Below are 19835 nucleotides of genomic sequence, written 5' to 3' on the forward strand. Positions count from 1 at the left end.
CACTGGGTGTGGCCAAACACAATGCCCTGCTGAAAGATGTAGTACAAATTGTCATTGGGGTCATATGACTGAGCATCTTACTCTCTAGAATCCTTAGGGCCTTGGGATAGTCGCGTGAAGTAGTTCAATCTCGTCGAACTCAAGGGACCTAGAAAATCGGACGCAAAATGCGGGGAATTATTGTTGAGATGTCATCTCGGCCAATTGAACATAAAAGACCAAAGGATCGTATGTGTATGCCCTAGTCCTCGACCTCAAGTACAACCTACATCGGTAAGTGCACATTTCACATTCAAGTTATCGCACGACAACGCTCACATTTCCGTTCCGGTGAGAAATTTAAAGACATCGACGTTTAACCAAGCATCAATGAAGCACTCAGCTCTCGTCGTCTCAGTTCTGGCCTTCGTTTCGGGTGCAGCAGCTTCAGAAAGGATTTGCACTCTTGAGTGCAATCTCTCCCCGCCAATCTGCCCGGCAGGTTTGGCTCCCATCGGTGGTCCTGGATGCTGGGGAAATGAAAGGTGCTGCAATGTTCCTAGCCCCACCCGCAAAATGGCCTGTACACGGATTTGTGAGCCTGGCCCCCCGAAGTGCGGTGGAGATACATTTGCGTTCTCCGCTTCCAAGGGAGGATGTTGGAGTTGCTGTTGGTACCTGTAAAAATCGTCAAGTCACCATGGCGGATCGAAGTTACAGTACTTTGGCCTCAGAGTTTTAGTCTTTAAATTCAAAGTACACCAAAGATATGTCTACTACTCACCAAATTTGCAACATTTCAAATAGTCCAAAGACCAGTGCCGACGAAGCTCCCCTCCGATTCGGACGGGAGTATATAGGATTCAGAAAGAATCCAAACTTGAGGTGCGACCGAAAGATTTAATCATCCAAAGTGAGCAGAAATGATACAGCGTATCGATCGCAGGTCTCGAAGGACATAATTGAAGAGAGGGGAAAAGTCTGAAGAGATTGGCCCGCGTTTGTACCCCTGTATTTATTGAAGATCAGCCTCCTTAATAATTCATTTTACAGTCCTGCGGTTGAAAAAGTTAGGGGTTCAAGCTTTTTAAAGGATGTATATCACCCAACAGACGTGATAGATAACAAAGAAGGGGCACAACGAATTCCTGAGCAATGAGAAGATGATCCAGTAGAGACAAGCCAAGAAACTTTCGAGAACCCAGAAAACGAGGCACAGAGATAGTCTGTACGCCAAGTTACGTAAGTAGTCGTAGATGAGGTGAGTATTATATGGCCGTCCCTGTCGCTTAATAGGTCAAGCAAAGGAACAAAGGATGCGTGCAAGTGAAAAGGGAGAGAAAAACAAGAAGGGCAAGACCACGCGTCTGTTACGTAATCACTAGGCAACCGTGGATTAATTTCCCTTTTGAAGCATATGAGTTGGACGTGCCAGCATCTCTTTCTTTCCACCTCCACCTTTCTTTTGCACCCTTTTTCCACTCTTGCCTTTTTTCTCTTGCTTTCCTGCGAAATGGCCTCGAGATCTGCCCAACGTAAACCATATAGCGTGCGTAGTCGTTTACTATCAGTTCTGGAGACATGATATTGAACCTCACATGCACGGCCTTCAGCGTCCTGCAGCGCGAGCTGATGGTCAATGGTTACACGACAAAGCTCCGACGGGCCCTGCAAAAGGAAGGGTGGCTATCAATCGCGTAGCTCCTCCACCAACGGGCCCAGCGGCAGCAGCGGCGGCAGGCATCAACAACAAGCTGCTAGTCTCCAACTTGCACTACGAAATCACCCCGAAGGACCTTACTGTATGTGTTACAATAACTTCTTCAACGGGTCTCATGAGCTAATTCTCCTCGACCATATCTATCTCTTTAGTCTGTGTTTGGGCAAATAGGCACGCTCATTCGCGAGCCTCTACTTAGGGTACGACAAGCCACCGAGTTTCACCTCATTTAAGAGAACACAAAGCCAATCAATCGACCCTTCTCTACCCTCTTCACGCTTATATTCCATTTTGGTCCTCAAATATTATATGGAACTCGCCAACAAATTCGACTCACGATGCAACAGTACGACCGCAGCGGCCGTTCAAGTGGTACAGCAATCATCTCGTTCGAAACGGCCCTCGAAGCAACGCGCGCGAAGAAGCAATTTGACGGATATTTGGCGAAGGGTAAACTTCACATTCAACTTGATTGCTTTTTGCTTGCCTTTTCCCTCGAGTTCGACCCCCTGTCCTTCATGTCCCAATGTTTTCCAATCCATCTTCCCCTTGATCGTTCCATTTTGTGGTATGCTAATATTTCTTTGGTAGGCCAGCCGATGTCTATCGCATTCGACACGACACCTCCGCCTCGTGCACCTCGTGCATCTCGCCGGGCAGTCAGCGCTCCGACAACGAAGTCCCTCCTCAACAGGATAGAGAAGCCACCGCTCGCAGAACGCCTCGCGCCAGCAGATGATTCAGCCATCAAAACACCCTCGGCTCCGTACGGTTTAATTTCATCTCGTAAAAAAATTGCATAATCCGACTAATTTCTGTTTCCATTTCTAAAAAAAAATTCTTCGACTGTTTATAGACGTGCGTTCACTGGAGCAGTCAGGACTAAAGCTGGCCGTGGATCGGCATCCCGCGGCCCAGCATCGACGGCTACTGGGCGTGCGCCGAAAGGTCCCAAGAAACCTAAAACGGCTGAAGAACTCGACAAGGAGTTGGACGCTTTCATGGGCGACGCTGATCCCGCCGACACGAATACAGCTGCCACTTCCACCATCGAACCCACCAAAGACGTAGACATGGTTTAGGAAACGGCTCGACAACCGGCTTTGGGTTAGACCCTTACAATGATACGTCTTGCAAACTGCATATTTCTTTGTGTGTTTTAACTCCCTACTTAAATTCTTCGATGTTTTCTTAACACACCATTCAACTTTCCTCTGAATAATACTCGCAATACACCTACATACCGTTACCCCACTTTTTTAAACCTTGCCAAATCGTTATGCTTTTATAGTGTCTCTCATCGCTCGTTCCTCGCTATATACACCCTGTCACCCCCCAAGAATCACAGTTAATTTCAGTCGCTCGTCCTTTTCTTTGGCACTTTTATTCTTCTCACTAAAACCATTAAATCTCTTGTCACATCTTCCTGCGCTGTATTGTCCCTGTAATTTGGTTGTTCGCAGTAAACCATTTGTTTGTGATGCCCTATTCACTGTACCCTCATCATCCAAAGAGTCTGTCTGGTCTAAGGAGCGCCATTGATAGAAATCCTCCTATCTCCCCACGTTTCCTGAATTTAACTCTAAGCATGGAAGGTGACATCCCAGCCCCTCACACAGCCATCAAACCCAGCCGACACCAGCTTACCGCCTTTACCCACCCCACCATCGACCCAGAGGACGCCATTGACACCCCCAGGTCCCGCATTCTTGATTGGGATGTTCTTCATCAGCTTTGCCACGCTCCAAACGTACACGTGCGTGTCGAGCGAGCCGGACGCGCAGTGCGCAGAGTCCGCGGTCCAGGAGAGAGAGTTGATCCGGGCGGTATGGTGGGCCCAGCGCGAGGTGACCAGCTGCAAGTGTACGATTGTCAAGCGAGATGAAATGAAGAGGTTTGCCATGGAAGAAAGAATGAAAGATGGGTAGACGTCAGTGATCGTCGCATGCATATAGCGAATGGAACAGGGGCGTTACCTTGCGTTCTTTTGGATCGAACAAAATCAATTTACCAGACGACTACAGCAATAATTGTCAGTGGTAAGCCTGTTTTTGAGTAAGCAGAAAATGAGCACCCACATCGCCTGATGCCAGGTACTTCCCGTCAGGCGAGAAGGCAAGAGCAGAGACAGCTCCTTGGTTGCCTTCAAGCACCGCGACTTCTTTAAGGGTTTTCCCATCCCATTCGTTCAGGCGCACTTTGCGATCCTAACAGAATGATTTAGTTGTGTTTTTCTTGATAAAACATCCATAATAAGTGTATCCGAACCTCTCCACCGATAGCGACCAGAGTTCCTGAAGCACCGACCGCGCTGGGTTCGAAAGATGTTTTCTGCTCAAATACCTTCTGATTGGAGCGGAACGCCTCAACTTTGCCGATCTCAGCGACAAATACAGAAGCGTCTCCAGCGACAGCAATGGACTTTGGTTGAGCGCCGGTTGGTGCTGAAGCAGGGCTAATGAAAAATTGGCCATCAGAAGAAATAATCAAGGATAAAACTGCTAAGGAAGCAAGCGGGATGGAACTCACACAAAGCTCGTTCCAGATGGTGAAATCTCACGTACGAGATCGTCAAAGCCGATGGAATAGGTCGTCCCATCTGTGCTGGAAGTAGCCAAACCAGAAACATGGTTGGAGTGGCTCTCTCCCTCGAGAACTCTGGTTTCTTGTGTCGATGACGAATTGGAGTACACACGACCATCAGCGGAGCCAGTCAAGAATGTGCCGGATGACGATGGTGCAATTGCTGTGATAGATTTCTGAGGGGCCTGTATAAAAAGGTATCGATTTGTTGCGGAATCTTGGAAGACAATCGTGTAGATAATGACGTACACTAAGAACGCGAACGGGTTTGTCTCCTGTCCTGGGATCGAAAACGTTAAGATCGCCGGACATCGAAAGCGACACCAGATCGCTCGTTCCACTCCAAGTGTTACCCATCTGTTGATGGCTGACTCCGGACCCGACAGTCCAAGTGGTTACTGCTTTCTGCGCTTGGGCATCCCCTGATTGACAGTGTATTAGAATCGAAGATAATATGACGATTTGATCTCACATAGTTTCACAGTGCAATCTGCAGAGGAAGTGAAAAAGTTTTTGCTGTCTGGGCTCCAAGAGCAGGCCATCTAGCGCAGAACGTAAACAATCTTTCATAAATAAAGGATATCCAACTTACGATTGTGCCTTTATGAGGGCTATCAGTGAATTCTGCGACGGTGTCTCCAGTTTTTCCGTCGTAGAGGAAGATCTTAGCATCTGAACCAACACTAGCAAAGTGGTCACCGGATGGCGCATACTGTACATCCTGAACAAATTTGGTGTGGGTTTTGATCGTCTAGACGGTCATGTCTGTCAGCAAAAGAACATACATTGTGCTAACAACCACACCTTTTCGTACTTGTAAGGTGCTCCGCTGTGGAAAACGATCACATTGTCATCACCAGCGGTCGCTGCTCGGAAAGGTCTCTGATGCCTGATGGACACTGCGTTGATAGGCTGGACTGGGATCAGCACGTACGCACATTTGACTAGACAGTTTAAACACACCTTTGAGTGGCCAATAATCTCTCCAGTAGATGAACCAGTGTCCATCATGAACGCATAGCCAAATCTGACATCCAAGGAGCTCAGAACATCTCATACGCGCATGGGCATGGTTATTTTTTTACTGACTTCTCCTTGCCATCTCCTACAGCAATAATTCGCTTGCTTTCTCCGTCCCAGGACAGATCGTTTCTACAAAATATTATCAGATATTCCAGTCATCAGAATGACGAGATCAGAAAAACGCACACTCTTCCAGAGATGACCTTATACTCTCCTTTTAGAACCTGATCTTCCCCTACAGTATCCCACACGTTCACTTATCGTAAAGACGATACCCAGATCAGCGACAAACCCTCTCAAAGTCCAACGCGCAAAACGTAAATGCCCACCTTTACCAGTGATATCCGCAGATGCACAGTAGTACCCCGAGGGAGAGAGCCGTGCGACAGTCGCATTCTGGATATGGCCAGAGTACGATGTCGTAATTCCTGGATTCTGTCGTGCGATCTCTTTGAGTTGCGAGAAACGAGGGGCAAAGGATTGGAGATTGAAAGCAATCTTTCACCAGACCTTGAGATCGCGGATCTGGGTGTATCATAAGTAATCTGCAGAGAGATAATTGATATATAGACCCTGCTCACCAACACAGTTCTTCCAGAGGTGTACACAACCTTGTCCTTCCCTGAACTAAGCTTCGTCGATGCCCCTCGTACAGTCACAGGATTTGGGGGATATAACCCTAATTTCTTGTATGACATATCGTTATCGGGTAAGTTCTGAAGTTATCGAGAAAGGTATATGCAGATGAATGGTATCAGAGACTGCGGTTTGGCAGTCCAAGTGGTCAATCTTAAGGATTGTTGCTGCGCGACCGTGACGCGACCGCTCATAGGGGTTGCCTCCTTCAAAACCAATTACCCGATATAGAATAATTTTGCTCCCACGATTCCGCCGAGCCCAAAGTGCGTCCCTCAAATCCGGGCAGCGAGAGGCAAGCTCTGTCGAGACAGATGAATGATGCGTGCAACCCGCAACCCGCAATCCGTCGCAACGCACACACGCGCGCCGAAGCCTGAGATACACCTGAGATTCAGGTAACGCACTCAGTGAATATGAAATTGCATTTACCCCCATCAGAACTTGCAGGGAAACCTCGAGATCGGACCATGGTTCGGTTCAGAGTTTTCAATTGGCACGTATGTATGTATTCGACAAATGAGCAATCCGTGTGGGCGCAAGTGTATCCAAACAACCGACGCATTTCGCCGGATCTCGTGCCTGCAAGTTGCAACGACACGAACATGGATATGGTCCGCTCCTTGAGGGGCATTGAGAGCCCTTCCACTACATAGCCTCGTCAACGAAGATGCTTGTTCAAAAAATCTTTGAATTGATCAACTAAACAAATACCGACGGACAGCGCAAAAAGAAAAAAAAAGAAACGAAGAAAGAGACGAGGTACTAAGTAGCTGGATATCTGGTGTGGTCTGGGTCATTACGAGTCGTGAAAAAGAAATAAACAAGGAAAAGAAAAAGAAAAAAGAAGATATTTGGATGGATAGTCCACCCTAGGTCATGAATGATAAAAAAAAGAAGAGCGGGGATGATGATGACAGCGATATAGGACAGGTAGATAGAAGAGGACAGAGTACTTTTGGAACTTGGGGACCGGTTTACGTATAGTAATGTGGAAGAGTTTTATGCAAAGGAATGGGACAAAGAAAAAAATGGATAAAGATGGGGAACTGAATGGCTTCCGAGATTTTCCTCAAATGAGATGCGAACAATAAAACAGAAAGAGAGTGCGTGAGGAAGACAATGATGAAGTGGAGTGGAATGCTAAGCGGCAGCGCGCCATCATAGAGGAAAATAGAAAACATGAGAGGGAGAAAAAACTATACGTCGTAAATGCGAAAAAAAAAAGTTTAATTCGATGACATGGTTTGGAATGGATCCATGGAATAGGAAAAGGGTATCGAGAGGTTAATGGATGGAGCCCATGGACTAGTTCTACTTGGTGACAGCAAGCGCGAGCGCTTTTTCCTTGAGCACGGGCGTATAGCTGTTCATCAGGTGCGCAAGCGCACGAAGATCTTCTTGATCCAAGAGCGCAATGGTAATCTTCGGTGCACCCTTCACTCCTAAAGATTTGATAACTTTGAACCTAAAATTAAAATAACGTCGTTCAACACCAAAAAAAGATCCCATGATTATAAAAAGACAACTCACAATTTCTCTCCCAAAGCCTGTTTCTGAACTTGAATCTGCTTATCCAACAGACCATCAATAAACTCATCAGTAGCCTGCACAATAAGAGGATCCGCCTTGGGCAAAGGCAGGCCAGTTGCAGACGAAGAATTCGCAAGCCTGACAATTTCAGCAGCTGGCAATTTCGCCAGCGACGCGATCGTATGGGCAGATGCAGAAGCGTTGCTCGCAGGCGTAACAGGTGTAGGCGAAGCCGTCACTGATGGTCCTCGCGAAGACAGGTCAGGCGTCCTAGGCGACGCCTCCGCCGGTGGTGCGATCTTCTTCGCCTGAGGCGTCACGGGCACCGGTGCAGGTGCCGACTTAGTCGACTGCGCATCGGTCGCTGCAGGTGGTGATACATCCTCTTCGTCTGCGCTGTCCAACACCATCTTCGCATCCACCAGCTTGAGCCGAAGAACCTCAGCATTGAAAAGGCACATCGCTCGCTCGCGTTTGGGAAGGCTCATGATTAGCTCTGTAAGCTCCGTTTGCCGCGAGGACTCGAGCTTGGAAATGGCGGCATATATTCTATCACGCTCTGACATAGGCGGGACTGAACCAGCAGGCGAGGATGTACGCGGCGGTGTCAATAGTGAAGGACTAACGGATACCGGTGTCGAAGGATGCTCCGGTGCACTGGCAGTTGCGGGGTTGACATCAAGGCCCCGCGAATCTTGGGAAGCACGGTCAGATCCAGCAGGAGTAGCCACAGGCTCCGGTGCATCAACCTTGGGATGCTTGCTTTTGTAGCTATCCACCTGGTCTGCCAGCTTGGCCGGATCGTCGAGGTACTGCAGGACATTGCTGAGCGAAAGGTTTACAATCGACTCCACGATCGAATCAACAGCGCTATCCTCGACTGCTTCCATGGCCTTCAGACGGCGGCTCAGTTCTCCAGTGAGGACTTCCTTTCGTACCACGGGGGATAGAGTAGATAGGGAATTATAGGTCATGGGAACGTTGAGTGTACCATTGAGGGCAGCCTGAAAAGGAATGAGCCAAAATGAATGGAATACAGAATTGAATCACGCACTGTGTAGTAGCTAGCAGACCCCCTCCGTCCCCGCTCAGGTCGTTCGAAATGTGTAGCGGGCTTAGGGGATAGAGCAGGAGACCCAACAAGACTTGTCGAATAAGTCCGTGGGCTATTCCATCCGCTATAATCACCAGCTTCTGATGCTGTCGGACTCGTAGCGCCACTTGAGGACCTCCTTGGGTGTCCATTGTTGCTGAACCGATGCGCCAACTTTTCTTGACGGAGTTGCTTGGGTTCGTGGAGGCGAACTACAATCTGCTTGGTGCCCAGCTGAGTCCCATTCATCACACGCATAGCTTCAGCAGCTGCAACGGAATGCTTGAGTGCTTGATTAAAGTCTCGTGACTGATATAATTACCATGTTCTGGCTGATGATACGACACAAAGCCAAATCCACGACTATCTCCGTTTTCATTACGCATGACTCGAGCACTAGAAGCACAAATGAGCACAGATGGAAAATAAAAAATCCAATATATCTACCTGACGATTTGGCCGAACTGAAAATTAAGAAATTTGTCAACAATCACCACCGACGATCAATGGAAAAGTATTTGTTTACCCTGCTGAAATGAGCGAAAAGACTGTTAGAATCGATTTCTGGACTCAAGTTCTGAGAAAGGTGTCAGTATCATTTGTGAGTGGATGGGAGGCATGAGACTTACTTTACAGAACAAGTTGCAAGGATCGATGAGTCCACTGTGGCTAGCCGATCCCGGGCCATTTGAAGGTGCCAACTGTACTTGCTGTCCAGGGCCATGCAAAAACGGCACAGGAGCCTGTATCGGTGATCGAACAGGAGAATAGGGATTTGCTCGAGGCGGCGAATGAGGGGAATACTGCATCCATACGTCATTAACAGATCAATCAAAGCACATGAAAACAGCCCAAACTAACCTGTGTCGGGTAAGGCGAATACGACAAACCCGAGGGGATAAACGTTGGAGCAGCGACATTGAACTCGGGCGGACTGTTCAAGCTGCGCCTCAAAGGCTGGTAAAGCTGCACTGAGATGTTCTGTCCTTCGATTTCCGCACAGTGCATGGCTTCCTCCGCATGGATAGCATCTTCCTCGTTCCAGAACTCGATCATTGCGACGTCGGGGCCAAACTGAGTGTGTGTTTGCGCAGACGCCAGAGCTCCGAAGGGCCTGAATATGTCGTAGAGCTGGGAGTCTGTGTAGTCTGGCGGAAGCTGCTTTACAAGCCGGGGCAATGCCGACGGAGGGGGCAAGGGCGTGGGTGGGTTCGTGGGTGGGTAAGGCGACAGAACCAACGGTACAGGCGGCATGGTCTCTGGAATATTACGCGACTGCAGGATTGTCAAGGCCTTCTCAGCTATTGAATAGAGCAGAGACGGCGTGCATGAGTAAATAGAAACGCGAACAGTAGGGAGAACAATGAGAGCTACTTACCCTTGTCGAGGAACTTGAACTCAATGGTGCCTGAGAGCAGGTTCTGCGAGCCATCGCGCTGAATTTTGGGCCTGAATGGTCCGCAGTTGACAAAAGCCATGGCAAGGTTTTCATCGGTAATATAAGGGGGAATGTTAGTGATATATAAGAGAGGTTCATGGAGGTAGGGGTGAGGACGAGGTCCTGATTCCTGGTACTGTTGATTGTAGTTGGGATCCATGGTGATTACGAGCAAAACGTGTGCAGAGAGAGCAGGAACAGAGGGAATATCAAAGCCACGCGACGGTTCGCCGTCTGTGCGGAATAGGAGAGTCCTGGCTGAAGACCGCCTCGACGATGGTGCCAGGCCAAGTTCAAGGCCGACTTCAAAAAAGTTCCCTATCTACTGGCTTATGTCATCAAACACTAATGTCGTGCCGAAGGCAAAATTTAGGAGACCTGCTGTCTCCCGCACTGCAATTGTGTCTTTGTATGTAGTACAACATTCGTATTCCTTTCTTCATCATAATAATCATTCAAAAATAAGATAATCATCCCCTTCTCCCCCCCTTCTGCTAAAGCCTTGCGGTGCAAGCGTGTTGGCAAGGCGTGAAGAAGCAGCCTTCACTGGATAAAAATATCCTGGGTATATCGTTCTATCGTGCTTGACATAAAAATGGGTATATCGTGATCTAGTTCTCGAGGTTTTGTTTTCATCTATCATGATCTAGGAGAAATTCGTCAGTTGGGGTTGGATACACAATGAGGCGAACAGCTTACCTCGTCGTCATTGCATCTCAAATGGGAATGCTTCACTACAAGGTACAGGACAGATTTAAGGGTGTCCATGACGTCTGTAGATAAGATCAGCTATTTGTTCTGAGAACATTGTATTAATCAATGGGCATACCTACGAGTGAACCGGCGGCGAAGGGATGTTGATGAATGGCTGGGTAGTGGGGATGACGACCACCCATTGTTATATCTTTGCAAGATATTGAGAAGTTTTCTCGTGCCAAATCTGAAAGATTGGTTAATGCATATTCATGAGTAATAAAAAGAAAAAATATTTACGTGGTTGAAGATGATGATTCTTCTACACTCTCCGTCTGAGACTCTGTGGAAGCGACCACAGGAAGAGCGAGTTGCAGAAAACTGGAAGGTGTGGATGCATCTTCACTTGTCAAAGCTGATTCTGCTCGAGCAAGTACAGGAGCCGCTGTAGCAAGGCAAATGGCGAAGGCAAGAAGCGCCAAAACACATCGGTGGTACATTATGTTGAAAGTGAATCCAAATCGGATTGTATGTCTTTTGTGGAGGAAGGAGCAAGGAACTGCAGGAGCAGTAGATTCAACGAAGGCTGGATGGGTGGTTGGTGTGTCAGAATCACCACTGCCCCTAGCCCTTTATACCTGCCCTCCCAACACATGAAGAAGCCAAGGATCAATCTAGCGGGAATTCATTTCGCTGTCAACGTTGGATAACCGCGGTGTAATTTTCGCCTGCTGCTTCTCGAAGAGCTTCGATGTTGAAGCATAGTGCATTAGATAATCGGAGCCCAAGAGGCTTCTGAAAGGGCGTATCAGCAATACTCGTTCGGGATGGATCAAAAGATGAGTTAGCGTGACTGACCACTATCTGCTCCGCGGGGACAAATTTGGTTTGCATACAGGGGGCAAGTCATAGAATACCATTAGCTGTTGAAAAAAAAATGAGAGAGACTCTCTGAATTATGGTTTCCTTCATAGAACCAAAGAAAATGCAGAGAAAAAGTAATGGATGCACAGCGACTTCCATGGCAGAGCCACACGCAAGCCGCAACAGTGGCGTCTCCTGTCATGACTCTCAGACAGCTCAACCATAGAATCGTGTCATTTTCCGAATAACCAGCTAAAAAAATATATTCAAGCACATACCCTATCCAATTGCATGTTGAATAAAATTTCGGGCTCCACAAAAATCTAACTGACACACCGTACTCGTCGCTATTCCGCTGCAAACATCTCCGTCCTCCGTCTCCCCAATGGTCATGACTACCACAAAAACTGATGCCAAAGTCCCAAAAAGGGGATGAGTATCACCAAGAGTAATGAGCGAGCGTGACGCAGTGCGATGCATGACTCCAAGAAACCAGGCCTTCTCGAGCATTGGCCACCGGGGCTCCGGGTTGCGAAATTGATTCAGAGAAAGGTTCTTTCAGGCCTCTCGCACTAGGCCCATCAAACCTGTAAGGAGAGAGAGCGGGGCAACAACAGGCCCAGAATTCGCCGCGAGAGTCCATACCCAGCTGAAGTAAGCCCTCCCACCCTCGGTTTTACGTCGTCGGACACCTGGAAAGAGTACGACTTGCGTTACGCATGCCCACAGTCCTCTCAAACTCTTTGGTGTTATCTGGCTCATACTCTGAAAAAAAAAATCATCGCACCATTCCTAATGCCTCGAACATTCGATGATATATCATTCACATTGGATAGGCTCTTCCAATCTACATTGACAAATTAAAGGGTATTAGTGAGGCAAATGAATCATTGGCATTAAGGTCACATGCAAGAAAGAATCCACAAGAAAAAAGAAAAAAGAAAGAAAGTCCATCAGTCGCTGTCCAAGTTCAGCTTTCCAAGGCTTTCTAGATCATAATTTTTCAGGGGATCCTTGCGGAGAGCCTCTGCCTCTGTAGTCGGAGCAGGTGCCTTGAGGTCATTCTTCTTTATTTTCATGATTGAATCAGCGATAGGCACAATAGCTGCAGGACCCGCAGCTGCGGACTAAAAGAGGTCGAGGAAACAACATGGTCAGTCGCACATTGACGGCCATAAACAAACCAAACGCGTCCACCCACCTCATCACGGAACGGCGTGAAGCTGGGGCTAGGCGCAGGAGCAGCAGCTGGCGCAGGAGCCTGAGCCACCGCCGCGGAGCCATCTTCCTCGTCAACAAAAGGCACGAAGCCCCTCGCAGCAGGTGCTTTCGCCGGCCCTGGTTGATCCTTCTTCTTTGGCACAGGGGGAGGTGGCATATCTCCTGGCTCCGGGTCCCGGAAAGGCACGATTTTCGATCCTGAGCCTGAAGCAGCACCCCCAGCGCCTGAACTGGCTGCTATCCTCTTTGAACGGCCTGCCTGCTTGAGCGTTGACCCGGCCAATTTCTTGACCTCAGGGACGTTCTCGCTGATTCTCGACTTGCGTGTGCCTAGATCATTCCATTCGTTGGTAGCGTGCTCTGCTGCTTGTGCCTCCGATCCTGTGGGGTCAACGAATATCTGGATACGGCTGTTTGATGAGGAAGGTGGTATGCCAGGTGTGGCTGCTGGGGTCGTCCGGGGCAGAGGCTGCCGTGAAGACGACGCGGGGACAGATGATGCGGTTGTTGCCAGAGCTTTTCTCGGCTTTTGGGACGTCGAGGCGACTGGTTGAGCAGCTGGCAGATACTGGTTGGTCATCATGCGTTTCTGGAAGTCCTGATATCTGCTTTGAAGATGTTCCAGGGGCGTCGCCCTCCTCGCAATCCCGAGTGCATAAGCTTCATCTGCCTCTTTGCGTCTGTTCCGAACAAGGTGATCAACCAGGCGAACTAGTAGTGTACATTGTCCAAACTTACCGGCCGTCCCTTTCAAGCACAGCTGCGTGCTCTTCATATAACAAGGCAAACTCCGTTCCGATATCATTCGCGATCAGAAATTTGTAGATGAGCGTCGGTCTGTCCACATAGCTCGCATATAAAAGCCACAATTTGAGATATTTGAGATCTCCTCTCCACTTTCCCCCTCTATCGTCCTTTAAGGTTCTAGTAGCCTCCTCAAGGAGCTCAACCAGACCCGACTCTGCAGATTGACCTTGAGGGTAGTTCTCGACAGTCCAGTACACCAAGCGACAATATGCTTCCAGAGGATCGCCTTCCTCTTCATCGTCCAATGCAAGTTCCACATTGATGCGAAGTCGGTTTCTGGTGGCAGAGAGTTTGGCTTCTCGTTGAGCATGAGGTGTAGATAGGATCGCGGATAGTGCTGTTACGCGCCGCCCGGTGGCAAGGCGCTGGACATTTTCTTTCGCCGCTTCAAGCACATCACAGTCGACGATGTTCGCTTCCGAATAGTCTTCTCCAGTAGCTGACATATCGAAGAGAAAGATTCACAATAGGAGCGCACAAGACGAATTGGTATAAATTTCAAGGCAAGTTGGCGAACCGGAGTGCCACTCGACAATGAAAAGGGTTCAAGTTGAAAGAAACTTGAAAGACGATAATTGGAAGTTTCAGTCACGTTATCGAGGTTGCAAAACGCGTCGGCGGCGCGATCATGATTTGTCAGCGCATGACTCGACCCAAGCCGCATCACGGAGATGGCCGGACCCACGGGTGCTATCATCTCTGGACTGCTACCGTCACGGTTGTTTTCAGTTTTTTTTTTTTTTTTTTTTTTTTGAATCTGTTTATTATCGTGCAACAAGCAATCTAGGTGCTAAGACGCACGGGTGAGTGATGCTCACCATTCTACGCTAATATATCTGCCTATTTAATATTAGTTATCGATGTTTGTGTATCTGAGAGATCATCTATGGGTATATAACTATTGTTGTGGGAGTCAGGTATAGTGTATATTCGAAAGATAAGAAGAAGTAGAATAGAATAAAAATGTGGTTGAGGTAAGGTGGGGGGAGGTGAGAATAGAAGAATGAATTTGTCAATGTCGTCGAAGGAAATAATGAAAGGGCATCGGAGGTTTAGGGAGGTTATATTGTTGCTTCTCGTTTGGATCACAAGTCGAGGTCTGATTCGTCATCTTCGGAGTCGGGGACTGGTTCGTCGTCAAACGATGGGGGTTTATGCGGCAGTGTTGGGGTACCGGAGCGAGTGTATGCTCCAGAGATAGCAAGGAACGACGCGAGAGCTTTGATGCCTTGGATTGTTCCCAGGATTTCCGGTAAGAAAATATCTCTAGAGGCTTGACGTAGTCGTTTTCGTGCTTTGGTATATTGCGGGCATTCACAAAGTATGTGTTCTCGGGTTTGAACATCTGCTTCTCCGCATGGGCAGCTTATCTCTCCTTGTAGTTTGAATCGTCGGCAGAAACTGCCAATATAACCGTGGTTTGTGCGACATTGAATAATTCGTCCGAATAGCTCTCTGGGTTTCTGATATCTTTGGACGTGTTGCATGATTGGTGTGGGGAATTTAAGGGAGGGTTGAAGGCGATTAGCGGGTGCGAAGCCTCCGGTCTTGGGGGTGTTTGCCCATTCTCGTCTCCATGCTTTTTGAACTTGCGCCTTCGCCCTTCTGAGTGCGTTTGATCGTGTTACAGTGATGGGGGCTGAGCAGGCCAATTTGGTTGCTTGTTTGGCAAGTTCGTCGGCTCTCTCGTTTCCGGGTATGTCCACATGGCTTGGGCACCAGGCTATGGTTACAGTCGCGCCTCCATTGCTTTCAAGAAATTCACATATTTTGGTGTGGAAGGTATAAGCGTATGTTTGAGCGGATTTTGGTTTGGCATCAAAAATTGCTGACACTGCTGATGTATTGTCTGCGAAGAAGTATAAGTGTCGTATGTTGTTATGATTCCGAGTGAAGTTGATTGCTTGTGTTGCCGCCATCATAAGTCCTGCCATTTCTCCGTCGTAGACTTCGGCGTATCCTCCTAGTCCCATTCGGGTTGCAAATACCTCTCTGTTGAGGTGGTATCCTACAGCGGCGCCTCCTGCTCTGGTGAATCCGAGTTTTAATTTGACAAGTGATCCATCCGAATAGGCAACCAATGTTTCCTCTTTTTGCCCGATTTCGTTGATGAGTTCTTTATGTTCTTTAATCCTGCTATCATTATCTAATGAAAGGTCACAAGGTTTAATGAGTAGACGTCCGTTATAAAAGGAAGGAGTACGTCTCCATGGTGGTAATAGGTATGGGTCGAGTCTTTCGTGGTGGGGGTCGGTGTATTTTGCAATGCGGCTCAATGTGGTTGTCTTCTTTGGTTTCAATTTGGGGGATGATGGTGTAGTGGGAAGGGGAGGTGGGATTGTGGGTGGTTGGTTATATCTCCATGTATCTGGTAGTCTTTGAAGGACGGCACTCGATGTGCTTAGTTTGTTGAGTCTGATGGCATATCGTTTTGTCAGGTGATCAAGTTGGTGTTTGATTGGTGGTATTGCTGATTCGATTTCGAGGGCAGTTATTGGTGTTGTCTTAAAGGCGGCGCATATTAGTCTTAGGGCACGGTTTTGTACTTTCTCCAGTGGGCGTATTTGTTTCTTCAGCCCTTTCCACCATACGGGGCTAGCGTAGAAGATTTTGGTGGTTACGCACGCCATGTATAATCGTCTGATGTGTATGGGACTCAGTCCTCGTACTGTGTTTGCTAGCATGGTTAGTGCTGCTACAGCATTTTCTCCCCGTGCTGCAATTGTCTTGATGTGTTTGTCGAATGTTAGTTTTCGGTCAAAATATACTCCTAGCCATCGTACTGTTGATTCTGGGGCTACGGTGCGGGTTACTCCATCGTCGTCTATAAATGTAATTGACGGGTTGCTGTTATGTTTTGGGCGTCTTGAGTAATGCATAAGTTCCCTTTTTGATACGTCTGCTGATAGGCCTGCGCTTTTAAGCCATGTGTTGATCTTTTCATATGCGTTTTTAAGGAGCTTAACATTTGTTTCGAGAGAGCGTGAGGACACTATAATTAGACCATCGTCAACGTACATATAGATGTGAACTTCGGTAGGATTGTCTTTGAGGGTTTCTTGGATGTGGGTGGGTGGGATGCGTATGATGCGAGTCTGTGTTGGTTTTTTGTTCAAGAACATTTCAAGGAGTTGTGCAGTGTAGAAAGCGGCGAGGATTGGAGAAACGGGTGAGCCTTGGGGGATTCCATTTTCGACTGGTTTCATTTCTCCTCGGATCCCATCAATGCAGACAGCGGCTTCTCGGTTGCTCAGAAAGCTTGCCGTCCAATGAATGTATTGAGTTGGTATTCCTTTTCTACGAAGTTCACATAGGAGGCGATCGTGGTTGACAAAGTCAAAATATCCTTTAATATCAAAGGATAGTGCTGACGTTACTAGTCCATGGTTCCATGCTGCTTGTACATCGTTTGTGAATGAAATGATTGCATCTATTGCAGACGTGTTAGCCAGTCCTCCAAATTGATTAGTAGGAATCAGCTTGTATTTTCCTGCTAGATAAGTAAGTCGTCGAGCGACTATCTTTTCCAGCAGTTTTCCTAGGCATTCAAGAAGGGTGATTAGGCGGTATGCTCGGGGGTTTGAATAGTCGCCTTTGTTGGGTTTTCGTAGTGCGACTGCAATTGCCTTTCTCCAGGCTTTGGGGTGATACCCGGTTTCTAGGCATGCTCGCATTAAATGGGTTATGTACGCACGTCCTTTTGGATTCTGCCATGTCCATTTTAAGGCTTTATAGGGTATTTGGGAGTGCCCAGGAGCTGTGTTGGAAGACGTGTCGTGTAGAGCTTCTTCAATTTCATCTTCTGTTATCTCTTCGAAGGGTATGTCGTGATTTTCGGATACTTCTAGGTCGGGGTTGTACTGTCGGTCGAGTTTTGGGGGTGGTTGGTAGAGTTCTTTCCTAAGGGCATCGCACTTTTCTTTGTGTGTTGTGGCTTTTGGCAGATTGGGGCCTCTTGAGATCGGAGGTGTGGGGTAGTTTCGGATGCCTTTTGACCAGTTGGGAAAGTTCCAGATGTTGTCAGTGCTTGCTGTTTCGAGTGTTTTGGTGGCCCATTCTCGTTTCTTGAATTTGCATAGGCGTTTAAAGAAGTTCCGGGACCTTCTTAACTTGGTTCGTATGTCCTTGTTGAATCCCTCTACTAATGTCAGTACGTGTCTTTGCTCCTGTCGTATCTCTGCCACCCGTTCTGCGGCCATTTTAAGGTCCTCGTCCCACCATGGTTTTGCTTGAGTTGAGGGCTTTCGTGGTTTGCATACTCTTGATATTGTTTGTTGAATTGCGTCGGTGAGCGTTTCTGCAAATATGTCGAGTTGTTCCGGATTGAGTAGTCCATATTCGCATAGCGGGTCGATGGTGTTTTTAACTCTGTTCAGTTCCTCCTCGAGCGTCTCTAGCCATTCTGCTGGGTTGGTGTCTTTGAGGTTGTATTTGATGCCACAAATGTTGTCAATTTCTTTCCTCTCGTGATCGATTGTGAAGGTTATGCCAAAGTGGTCTGAGTCGTGCGCTATGCTTGGGTTAATGGTCCAGTCTTTGAATGTGTCGTTTGCTGATGCTGGGCCATTGATGAAGGAGAGGTCGATGACCGTTTCGTGTTCTTCTTTGTGTCGTGCTGGGTGTGTTACCTGACCTTTCTCATTAAGCAATATAAAGCCTTTATTGGATAGCCAGTCGACTATCTGTTCTGTTAGTGCTGTATCAGTTAGTGTAGTATTTACCTTTGACCACATATCGTGGTGCAGGTTAAAGTCTCCTGTGATTATGGTTGGGTTTTCGGTTGGAATGTCCATTTCTCGGATTCGGTTCAGAATGCATAGGTTTTGGGCAGGAGTATCATTGTAAATGTTGATTATCGTTGTCGTTGGGTGACCAGGTTGGGTGATATCTAGGATTTGGATGTCTCGGTCTTCGATTATATCGGTTCGTAGTGTGATTGAAAAATCTTGTCGTGTCCTGTAATATGCCATGGTGCGGGGTCGGTCTTGTATTGAAGTTGTAATTGGGATGATTGGGGTCCATCCTGCTAGCGCAACGGGTCCTGTGACATCCTTGCCATCTACGTTCCCTATTCGACCCCATGCTGGTTCTTGTAGAATGATGAGGTCGAAATTGCTTGCAAAATTGTTTAGTAAGTTGGTCACGACATGTTTCTTACGTTGTGCATTGAGCTGCGCTATTCTGATAGGTTGCGTTGTGGTTCTCATTGCCTAGGGTGTTGTGAAGTGGAGTTGTTTGGGTCCGACGGTGTGGGTTCTTCTATGTCCTGCATTGTCATCGCGTCAAACGTGAGGATCTTGAATTGGTTTTGCTGGCTGTTTGCTGATTCTTTCCGTTGCTGGTTTGTTGTTTTTGGCTTGTTCCGGGTTGCTTTCTTTCCTGCTGCTACTACCGTCCATGGGTTTTCGGCGTTTCTTGCTTTCCTTTCGATGTCGCGCACTGTTCCGTACTTTTCGATCCTGGTTGGGCACTGTCTTGCATCAGCGGCATGCTGTGTGTCCGACTTACCTGTTGTCATGCAGTTTATGCAGCGTAGTTGGTGGTTGCAAGTGGTGTCTCCATCTCTGGTGTCCATGAGGTCGCCGTTTTCAGCCTGTATGTTGCATTTTATGCATTCTTGGGTTGTGTGTTCCTCCGTCGGGTGTTCCTTTGCGCATAGTCGGCATCTTGGGTCTAGTTTGCAGTGTTCCATTTTATGGTCCCATCCCCAACAGTTCTTGCATTGTGTGATCGGTGGTCGGTCTTGGTATGCTCTGAGTGAGCAGTGGCGTCCGAATGCTGCTAGGGTACGGCTGTCTAGGAATCTTCGGGCAATGGTTTCTTGATCGACTGCAAATACCACCGATGATCTGTTGGTGGTTAGTAATTCTTCCTTAGTTCGCATCCATCGGGGGGTGGCAGTAATGCTATTGAGAATTTGCGCGTAGTACGGGTTACATGTTGCTAGTTCCTTATGTACTTCTTCTGCTCCTCGTATTGTTCTCTCGCCTCCGATGGAGATCTTCGTTGTACTTACTCCGTCTACTTGGATTTTGAACCAGCGTTTGTCGACTCTAGTGGTGGTTTGGTATCCCTTGTTAATTTTTGGAATGAAAAGGTCTGCATGTTTGATGAGTTCCGCAGCGGTTTGGTCTGATCTGGTGGAGAGGATGAGATTTCCTTGTGGGTTGAATCTTGCTGCAACGACTTTGAGATGTGCTGACTTTTCGTTGGTGCTGAGGGCGGTGTTGACGGTTTGTACGATG

At 47.8% G+C, this 19835-nt stretch overlaps 6 protein-coding genes across 6 annotated transcripts; 1 reads left to right on the top strand and 5 right to left on the bottom strand.

Annotated features, from left to right (window-relative positions):
• Positions 1–1492: 1492 nt before the first annotated feature.
• On the top strand, positions 1493–2781 carry JR316_0008764 (THO complex subunit 4; the record flags this gene model as incomplete). The annotated part of the gene is made up of 6 exons (XM_047894477.1): positions 1493–1528; positions 1593–1781; positions 1852–1899; positions 2047–2149; positions 2291–2465; positions 2556–2781. The coding sequence occupies 6 exons, from the start codon at positions 1493–1495 to the stop codon at positions 2779–2781; spliced, it is 777 nt and encodes a 258-aa protein (XP_047745936.1).
• Positions 2782–3281: 500 nt separating this feature from the next.
• JR316_0008765 (Actin-interacting protein 1) lies at positions 3282–6003 on the bottom strand (the record flags this gene model as incomplete). Its single annotated transcript, XM_047894478.1, has 14 exons — positions 3282–3554; positions 3676–3717; positions 3778–3906; positions 3968–4154; positions 4229–4467; positions 4532–4704; positions 4755–4824; positions 4875–5033; positions 5087–5194; positions 5246–5309; positions 5372–5434; positions 5492–5561; positions 5635–5803; positions 5887–6003. 14 exons carry the CDS (start codon positions 6001–6003, stop codon positions 3282–3284), a joined length of 1863 nt encoding a protein of 620 aa, XP_047745937.1.
• A 1252-nt stretch (positions 6004–7255) lies between these two features.
• JR316_0008766 (Polyadenylate-binding protein, cytoplasmic and nuclear) lies at positions 7256–10165 on the bottom strand (the record flags this gene model as incomplete). The annotated part of the gene is made up of 9 exons (XM_047894479.1): positions 7256–7409; positions 7475–8478; positions 8529–8836; positions 8890–8963; positions 9015–9031; positions 9094–9144; positions 9197–9370; positions 9429–9868; positions 9946–10165. 9 exons carry the CDS (start codon positions 10163–10165, stop codon positions 7256–7258), a joined length of 2442 nt encoding a protein of 813 aa, XP_047745938.1.
• Positions 10166–10456: 291 nt separating this feature from the next.
• JR316_0008767 (uncharacterized protein) lies at positions 10457–10773 on the bottom strand (the record flags this gene model as incomplete). Its single annotated transcript, XM_047894480.1, has 2 exons — positions 10457–10651; positions 10705–10773. The coding sequence occupies 2 exons, from the start codon at positions 10771–10773 to the stop codon at positions 10457–10459; spliced, it is 264 nt and encodes an 87-aa protein (XP_047745939.1).
• A 48-nt stretch (positions 10774–10821) lies between these two features.
• On the bottom strand, positions 10822–11198 carry JR316_0008768 (uncharacterized protein; the record flags this gene model as incomplete). Its single annotated transcript, XM_047894481.1, has 2 exons — positions 10822–10945; positions 10999–11198. The coding sequence occupies 2 exons, from the start codon at positions 11196–11198 to the stop codon at positions 10822–10824; spliced, it is 324 nt and encodes a 107-aa protein (XP_047745940.1).
• Positions 11199–12515: 1317 nt separating this feature from the next.
• Positions 12516–14036, bottom strand: JR316_0008769 (Mitotic spindle checkpoint component mad3; the record flags this gene model as incomplete). Its single annotated transcript, XM_047894482.1, has 3 exons — positions 12516–12689; positions 12764–13463; positions 13522–14036. 3 exons carry the CDS (start codon positions 14034–14036, stop codon positions 12516–12518), a joined length of 1389 nt encoding a protein of 462 aa, XP_047745941.1.
• Positions 14037–19835: the final 5799 nt, after the last annotated feature.

This window comes from Psilocybe cubensis, chromosome 8 (assembly GCF_017499595.1).
Source record: "Psilocybe cubensis strain MGC-MH-2018 chromosome 8, whole genome shotgun sequence".
Classification (NCBI taxonomy): domain Eukaryota; kingdom Fungi; phylum Basidiomycota; class Agaricomycetes; order Agaricales; family Agrocybaceae; genus Psilocybe; species Psilocybe cubensis.